The sequence below is a fragment of the Polistes canadensis genome, unplaced genomic scaffold (assembly GCF_001313835.1).
Source record: "Polistes canadensis isolate GaletaPanama2010 unplaced genomic scaffold, ASM131383v1 scaffold_281, whole genome shotgun sequence".
Classification (NCBI taxonomy): domain Eukaryota; kingdom Metazoa; phylum Arthropoda; class Insecta; order Hymenoptera; family Vespidae; genus Polistes; species Polistes canadensis.
This window is the reverse complement of record NW_014569828.1, coordinates 142,599-152,164: the sequence shown is the minus strand read 5'-3', so window position 1 is coordinate 152,164 and position 9,566 is coordinate 142,599. Positions and strand designations below refer to the sequence as shown.

Sequence of the window (9,566 nt, the reverse complement as noted above, 5' to 3'; positions counted from 1 at the left end):
GTAATGATAAGACATTGTAAAAAACTTTGTAAGTTGTGYAATAAAAACCTGATTATATATATATAAAAGTATATATATATACTTTTTATATTTCAGGAATAATTCAAAAGAGATAAAGAAAAATCTGTTGGATAAAGAAAAGGTATTCGTATAATATGCTATTCTTGTATATACCGTCCGATCCTTTACAATAAAACGATTTTCTTCAGTTTCTCTCGAAGATATCGTGATGCTTATCCTAGCATTAGTTTGTCCAAGAACAAAGCTGAAGCTTACGAACAATCAGCTTCCATTGTGAATAAATCAGAGGACTCCGTTTGTATTATCCTTCGAAATATCTCATCGAAGGGCTTGGATTAACACGATTTCAAAGGAAAAGGGAGAAAATAAGATATAAGAGAAAATAATTTCTCTAATGCTCATATAAATTTCATATAATCCTGTCGATTAAACATTTCTCTTATGTTAATCCAATGATAATGATACTTTTAACGTTTCTTATCTTTTTATTCACATACCATTAGTTATTTTAAGAATATTAAAAGGGGTTCCTACTCTCCTAATTTGCATGATTAACACAAACTTAGCACTTTTAGATTTGATTTGAAAATGTTTTTATTTATTACAATTGGATATAATTGACTAAATATTTAAGCTTGTGTTTTTGAAAAGATCATAAATAAATCCGAGTAATTTATGTTAAAAAAAAAAAAAGACACAATAAGAAGTTGCTAAAAGTGACCTAATTCTTTCAATTAACGGATTAGTCGATAATTCATTGTAATTAAATGTTAAAACGTACGTAATTATGTAAGATAATAATAACTTACCTTTTCGAACATTTTTCCTGTAGCTTCAAAGCCAATGTAATTAGATTCCAGCCATCTACGAGCAAGATGCGAACTGAATTGAACAGCTTCAGTGACTTGAGTTCGATATAATCCTTGGATCATTATAGATTGTAGGGGTGGCCATGCGTTTGGGAAATCCCATTGTTCACCAGTTTGATTTAGCGATGCAGGAGTTCCGCCTTTTCGTAAAAATAATTGCGAATTATGTATCGTGGATTTATTTTAATACAATTTTTTTGTTCTTGACAATAATATAATATAATGATTTACCGAAGTAGGTAGGGATTCCTGTTTTCTTCAAATAAGATACAACACCAAGTGCGATTTCTTTAACATTATTAGCATCGTAACTTAGGGTATACAACGGTGCCAAATTTGTCGGATAAAATGATGTTCTATGTCGTTGATTTTTTAAATCGTAATCCATCCAAACATTAAACTCGTTGTTCCACAATACCTCGTCTATACCTTCTTGTAATTTCTTCGCCATGTGCACGTAATATGAGATTTTCTACAAAACAAATAATCATCATCATCAACGTGATAAAAATTTATGAAAGCGATTTTTCTATTTGGTTTTTTGTCGATCATAAGAACAAACAAGAAAACAACCCGGCTCGTTGTGCTAACTTACTTGTTCGTTTTTCGTTTTTCTACAAAATTTAACCATAGTACGTGCATTTTGTTGAAGAAAACTATTCAAATCAACGGGTATTATATTTTGCGTATTAATATCGATCAAATTGTTTGACAATTGACCGTCCGATCCGATAAACCATCTTCCTGAAAAATCCCAACCACTTTCAGCGCCAGCTTTCAAATCATTGTAAAATGATGCCTGTTTATCGACGTCGAAAAATTTCTGACCCAAATAATAGTCTTCCCTAAAAATCAATAAATTATTTTATTTCGTTTCTTTTTTGTTTTTGTTTTTGTTTTTTTTTTTATTAGATATACTCGAAGAAAACATAAATCGTTATGTTTGTTTTTATTATTAAAGCATAAGCTTTTAAAATTATCGACGAATTTTGAATTTCTTTATGATCAATTAATTTATATAAAGTTTATCTCGAATTATAGTATATACGGTATCGGTATATTTATTACTAAAGAAGCAACTAAATATTTCATCTTAAATAATAATATCGTCGAATAGTTATCGAACAATTTTACAATCTTTATTAAATTACGAAATGTTTCGAAATTCCACGATATTTATGATATTTCATCGTAGATTTGATTTATTATATAAATTATTTCAAAGTTTATATTAAATTAATATCCATTGTTTTTATTATTATTATTATGATTTTAAAATCGTATTGATTTTACAAAAATAATAATATTTCTTTTTTTCTTTTTAAATATTATCTTATAAGAAATACTCACAAAAAATTATTATTTTATATTAAATTTGTGCATCGTAATATGAAATAATAAAAATGTAAACGTACTTATAACTTTCTGGCCGTGGCCTTGGGCTGTTAACTACGTAATGAGCCATTCTATAAGTTTTTCCATTTTTATCAACATCGATCATCTTGTACTTAACCCAATAATCGAATTCCTTTTCCAAGGTTCCGATAATTTTCTTCAAATATTCGTAATCTTGCGTATACTCTAAATACAACTTGACCTACAACAACGAACAATTAAAACAATTAGGAGAATAATTATTATATCAATAGTTAATTAGTTAAAAATTAATTTAAAATCTTTTTCAAGTGATCTTGTGATAACAAATTTTCAAGAAAAATTTAATAATATTTTTTTTCTAGGTATCTTTTGTAATTAAATGATTTTTTTCACTTCGAGTTACATTAAGAAGTGGTATATCTCGTGTTTGCTTGAAGATTCTTCACGAGTTCTATGTTTTGCGAATACTTTTCTTTAAAAGCGGAAAGTACGGGGAAAAAAGGAGAGAGAGAGAGAGAGAGAGAGAAAATAAGAAAGAAAAACGATTTTACGGCAAGCGAAATAAGAAGAACAAAAAAAGTAGTTGAAAAGTTAGTGAAAAGTACGTTCCCCTCGAAAGTTCTGTGAACTATTTCGAAATTATTTGAAATCGATCTAGTAATTATCGTCATACTATAGTTTTAAACGTTTGATTCTACTTTTGTCTTTCTTTTTTTTTTTTATGCTCAAAAACATTTCAATCCATCCATATATAAATGCTACTTACGTAACAATAGAAAAAGAAAAAAGAAGCAAACAAGCAAGGAACGTTAGTATCAAAACTTACCATGGGAATTAATAATGGTGGATGACTTCTCATGAGATAATAAACGCGGCCACCATTTGGTATAAATCCGAATCTTTCAACCATCGATAAAAAGTTGTCAATCATTCCTCTAGCAGTGTCAGTCATTCCACATATCAATAATCCTTCGATTACCCAATAACTGTCCCAGTAGTAAAATTCTGTTAAACACAACAACAAAAAATTAGTATATATTAAATATTATAAATATTATTTTATATTAATATATATATATTAGCCACGTTAGATTAATAATTTTTATAAGATCACCAATAAAATCAAACAAAGTTTAATAAAATAGGATGGGTGAACCGTTCGGAAAAATGAAAACCGTGTGCTTTTGATTTTTGATTATTTTGTGAATTTTTTTTTATAAAATAATAAACTTATACGAACGTACTCTTTAATGTGTAATTATTAAAATTAGTTTAATTGTAAAAATTTAATAATAATAATATAAATATTTTTGAGTGTACCTTTAAATCGACCACCCGGCACTACGAATGGTTTATCCACATAAATGAGACTATGCCTTTCCGGATGTTCCAACACCATCGGTTTTATCTTCCTCGCCAATTTTTTCCATATGTCGTTCAATTCTTTCGCCCACTTTTGCAAATTGGGATCTTCAATGGTTTTTAATATCGGAGGATTTTCTTGCCAATCCGGTAAAGTATAGTTATCAAGTTCGCTTTCCGTTGAAAAATTATCCAAAACGAATTGATTTACTTGTGTACGATTTGGTTGATTATTAGTTGCTGCCATTAATTTATTGAAGCTTGAAAAATCAAAGAAATAAAAAACAATCAAATAAAATCATACAATTATTTTCTTCGACTAATTACAAATCTTATATTTTTTTTTGACATATGTTATATTATATATAATTATTCATTTTGAATATAATTATCTCGAAAATTGATAAAATAACTAGTTAGTTAATTATTGAATTACGATTAAATGTCAAAGTCAAATTGCTCGTAAGAATCGTAAAAGTTGAATAATATGCAATTGACGTTAGCCAATACAATAAGGAGAAGAAAAAAATAACTTGACGTTATAACTAATTGCACAGATGATAATGTTTATTCATCCGATGTTAAGTTAATTATCTGTTAGCATTAATTGAGCGTATAATTGCGATATATTAAATAGAATAATTTAACGAACTAAACGTTTTCAAACGATTGAAATAGTTTAAACGATCAATTTCTCTCAAATACTTTTTATTTTTATATTTTATTTTTGTTTCTATCTTTTATTTAAAATAATCCTTTCTTTTATTAAACGAACGAAATTGTTTCGTAAAATGGAGGAAATATTTGATATATCGAATAATATTACGAGACTTTCTGTCACATCGGTAAGATGTTTCACAGGTTTACAATTTACTAGGTGTTCCAGACAATAAGATAAAATTTGAATATCTTTTAGACGAAAGAGACATTACATGTTCCTTCCATCGTTCTCCTTCGAACGATACTACTTACTACTTGCTGCTTACGTTTGCACTGTTTCACGGGACAATAAAGAAACAGCTGGTGGAAACATGTGTGTCTTCACTTACATCAAGACTTGACTGAGAATTCTACGAAAATGCAAACTTCGCGATTGTTCGAACGAAAATTTATCATAAGTCGTCTCTTTGGTATATATTACGTTTTTTCTTTTCTTTTTTTTTTCTTTGAATTTTTCTCTTCAAAAATATTTCATCTAATTTATTATTATTAATAATCAAAATCTACTATATCATTCAATATAAAATTAAATAAAATTAAAATCCGTAATATAATCTTTATTTTATTTATATATATTAAAGAATTCTTATCGATGTGTGTATGAGTGTATGTTAATAGTTACTTACTTGATAAGTGTAATTTGAGGATCGTTTTTCTGAAACAAGTCGACGAATGTTTTACTGTCATTGAAGATTTCAGCTAACTGTACGGTTTGCAAAAGTGGCCCTTCGCAATAAATCTTGCTGTAAAACAAAACAAAACCAACAAATATAAAATACATTATTCATACGATGTATATGAAATGAAGGGGGGGATGTCGTATTTTGCCTTTCGATCCATTTTTACCGACATAAAATCATTTTTTAAAATTCTACTTAAAAGAAACCGATACGTGACTTTAATATGGTTACTATATCGGAAGGTAGAAAAATTACACACTTTTGAGACAGAAAATATACGCGGTTTAAATATATATTTTTAATATTTTATCGAATAAAAATAAAAACAAAAAACAAGGAGAAAAGTTTATTTGCTTTTTACGAAGAGAAATAGAAATAGGTAGGATCAGTTTTCCAATTAATACTTTTTAATAAGTATTAAGATAGTAGTAGTATATATATAAAAGTGAATCGAAATATTTTATACGAATTTGATTTAAAAAATAAAACACAATAAATGTTCGATGATACCAATTGAAGCAAGATATTTTTTTTTTCTTAATACGTGTTAAGATAGAGAATTATGAAAAATTGAATGGACAAAATTTTTATACGAATTTGATTTAGAAAATGAAATAATAAATGTTCGAGTATGATCCCAATTGGATCAAGATTTTTGGTCTTAAAGGTTTTATCGTATTTTTATTTATCGCTCGTACTTTTTGTATTAAGGATTACAAGGATATTACAGATTTTCGTTGAAATTTAAGCTTCAACTTTTTAAGGAGAGTACTTTTGAGTTCTCGAGGATGCGAGTAGTAATTAAAGTGATACTCGAACGAACTTAAAGAATCTTATGACACGGGGACTTTCGAAAAGAAGAGATAACTGAGGAAAGAAGAAGAAAAAAAAAAGATTTTTCTGTCTCTTTTCCGTTGGCAAACTAAACGAAGTAGCCAATCAAAGCTTTCAAGCGCGTTGGGAATTACCTTCGAACTAATCCACCTACTACTACTACTACTACTACTACTACTACTTGGTTCTTTCTTTTCGTTAAAGAAACTTCGTTTTATCGTAAGGGGAAAAAAATAAAAGTAAACAAAAAAATAAATCTGATTTTTGACGTACATCTAAGATATGATTTTTATATTATACGTTTTTTTTTTATTTATGGAAGATTTTCCAAGTACAAGTATCACGAGTATTAATGTTATAGAATGTATCGTGATAATGTTTATAAAAAGTTTACCAGTAATAATGATCGAATAAAATAAGATTTAAGAACGTTTATTTAATACAAAAGTATTCGAATACTTTGGAAATATGTTATATTATTTTTCCAATTAATTTTATTGTGTTTTGTAATAAATAGAAGAATTAATTGATTACGAAGTGATGAAAATTCCTATGGAAAATTGTTAACGGAAAATGAATAATATCAATAAAATTTATCTTTGTACTTGTCGTAAAATAATAATTATTGCATAGAAGGGGAATATACTTATAACAATTTAAAGACTTATATATATATAAAAAAAGCATTCGCGTTGTTAAAAGTGAGAAAAAATTTTTTTCTTTCGCGTTATTATCCCCCCCTTTTTCCACTTCTCTTCTCCTTCGACTTTTATTCTCGAGCCTAGAGCGATAAAAAAAAAGAAAAAAAAATGGCTGATGATGATATCAACCTCGGAATCGTTTCACCGAGTTTATGTTAGTTTCTTGATGAAGGAAAAAAAAAATAGAAAAAAAAAAAGAGAGAGAGAGAGAGAGTATAAAGTACGAAATCTCGTGATAGACATCGTTTGACCTGCCATTTTCAGCTAAGATGAAAGATTTTTACCATACAACTAGTCACACAATCATTATCGTTGAAATTCGTTGTATATTATAATATCCATTTATAAAAAAATTTTATCTTTCCCGAAGAATTCCCATCGAGGATATTTTTGTTTTACAATATTTTTTCACACATTTTTATTTTAATTTTTTTTTTTTTATATATTTATATTTATTTTATTTTATTTTATTTTTTATTTTTTTTATTTTACATTTGCATATCGATGGCACGCGGAAACATTTTGTCACGGATTGATGCTAACCATTTTTTCTTTTCTTTTTGTTTTTTAACTCAACCCATTTAAGATCAATTTTCTACTTTCGAGTGATTCTATGCGATTATGTTTTTTTTTTTCTCTTTTTTTTCCTCTTCTTCTACTAAAAGCGAGGCTTTTACGTAGCGTTCCCACGAGAGACGGTGAAAAAAGAAAAATTCACCAACGTTAAATAATCACACCGTTTTGCTTATTGTAAAGTTTTTTTTTTCTTTCAAGTTTATATTAGTAACAGATAGTGCGAGCTGTTGTTTCATTTATATTGGTGTTAATTTTGTTCTTTTTTAAATAAAACATTGAAAATAATTATAGAGTATTCGTCATTTACGTTGACGTATGATATCATTCTTGTTAAAGCTGTACGAGAGGAAAAATATCAATTCAATTTGGATCCTTTCAGAATTTATAGTTAATCGTGGCAATATGTTAAACGTCATAAAGGGTGAGGATCCTTACAATAGCACAATTCATACGAGTCGTAGAAGGTCACAGGAACGTAATTTTCATAGTTTGTGGTTCACGCTTCGTGGAAAATACAGCATTGTCCTGTAGATTCTTTTATTCTTATGTACATATATGTATATAATATATAAAATATATGTATGTGTGCGTGTGTGTGTCATACTCTTTTTTATACGTATATTAATTTAATTCATTCGTATTTAATTCATAAATTAACTGAAAAATTTTTGCATGGGATGATACACGTTAAAAAAATTGTAGAATGTTTTTAAATTTTATTAATAATTTGAAATTTAAAAAAAAAAAAGACTTTTACGTTTGCCAACGAACGAAGCTTTATAATTGTTAACAGTTTATTTTATGATTTTCAACATTTTTCCCCCCGACTTGTTTCTACTCATCAATCATAATGATCATATTTCACGTTTAATATGTTTCTCCGAAATTCATAATTTCTCTTGTTTTTCTTTTTTTCTCTTTTTATTCAATATATATGTATGTATTCTATCAAATGTCATATGTTATCAAATTTTAAACAATTATATAAACGATGTCCTACTTTAATTACAATTTAATATAACAATATTATTATAGTATATCGGATCCCAATGATAAAATGTGAATGTTCATATAGATAAATATTATCGAAGCGTTACATCAAATGATACAAATATAGGATTGTCCATAATTTCTTTAATAAATATTATTTTTATATATACATATATATATACATATATATATGTACATATATACTTTCGATAATCGAGAAATGTCAATATACGTATCGATTTGCTTTCCATCATTTGTCCCGTTTTCGTAACCCCCAACTTACACGAATATATATAATATAATATAACAATTCGTGTCAATTTAAATTTACTATTAATACTACCGATAATTGTTTCCGATGAATTTTTATTAAAACATTTCAATTCTTCTTAACTTTTCTTTTTTTAATTCGTACGTTTTAAAAATGCACATCTTATAATATTATAAAACAATATCAGATAAATAATTAAAAGTTAATTTAAATTGAAATAGTAATCAATCGATATAATACGATCAATGATATTTAATAAGATTATTTTCTCAATTAATTTATATTCATTTGATTATATATTATAATTCACAATAAGACGAACGCGTTATGATACGTTGAAATATTACATCAGATTTTTTGTTAACCACCCTGTATGCGAACCATGTAGGTGTCCTTACGTGTTAGTCGAGATAAAGGATAAAAGCTCGTCGCGTGTCAATACTTTTCTTTCTCTTATTATATTTTTTTTTTTCTTTTTTCTTCTCACTTTGAGTTCTCTCAATCGTATATCGCATTCCTTCTACTTTTATTCCAACTAAATTTTATTATCCCACGCCTTTGTCTGTATAGTAGTAGTTATGTATTACGAGAGGAACATTGCACGAGAGATATCTCATCGTGAACTTTACCCTACTTGAAGAAATAAAGTAGAATAAGTATTATGCGTGTCGTATCATCAATATAATCTCGCACTTTCTTTATAGGAAAAATTTGGAATAATGCATTTCACTTGATGTCAAACTATACGACGACGACGACTATGAGATTATTGTCGGAGATGATTCTTTTTTTTTTTTTCTCGTTTTTTTTTTCTCTCAACTCGCTCGACTCACTCAAATTGTTTTAAAAAAATGTTTCCACGGAATTTTGTACTGAATGAAAACCTTTGGCTTCCCCCCACCTCAACCCCTTTTGAAATAAAATAACAGACATTGTTTATGTTTGCGTCACATTTTTTGTCATTGTTCTTGTTGTTGCAAAATCTCATATATACGTTTAGAAGAATGAATCAAAATGAAAATATCAATTATCTCTAATTTTTGTTAATTAAAGAATTAAAAAAACATAAAAAAAATCCCATTTATATTATTTATAATCATTATTTAAGTTTGATTTTTGTTTTGTTTCGTTATAGTTTTTTTTTTTTTTTTTTTTTTTTTTTTTT

The 9,566-nt window shown here is 27.2% G+C and overlaps 1 protein-coding gene across 1 annotated transcript in view; it reads right to left on the bottom strand.

Moving 5' to 3' along the window:
* The window catches only part of LOC106791052 (trehalase-like), a 25,032-nt gene that overhangs the window by 7,306 nt on the left and 8,160 nt on the right, over positions 1 to 9,566 (bottom strand). Inside the window, exons 3-9 of the mRNA XM_014756407.1 lie at positions 4,976 to 5,092; positions 3,588 to 3,889; positions 3,094 to 3,272; positions 2,306 to 2,487; positions 1,486 to 1,735; positions 1,122 to 1,362; positions 831 to 1,030 (exon numbers count right to left, since the gene is read on the bottom strand). Coding sequence (XP_014611893.1) covers positions 831 to 1,030; positions 1,122 to 1,362; positions 1,486 to 1,735; positions 2,306 to 2,487; positions 3,094 to 3,272; positions 3,588 to 3,889; positions 4,976 to 5,092 — 1,471 coding nt within the window. The remainder of the gene's footprint in view (positions 1 to 830; positions 1,031 to 1,121; positions 1,363 to 1,485; positions 1,736 to 2,305; positions 2,488 to 3,093; positions 3,273 to 3,587; positions 3,890 to 4,975; positions 5,093 to 9,566) is intronic.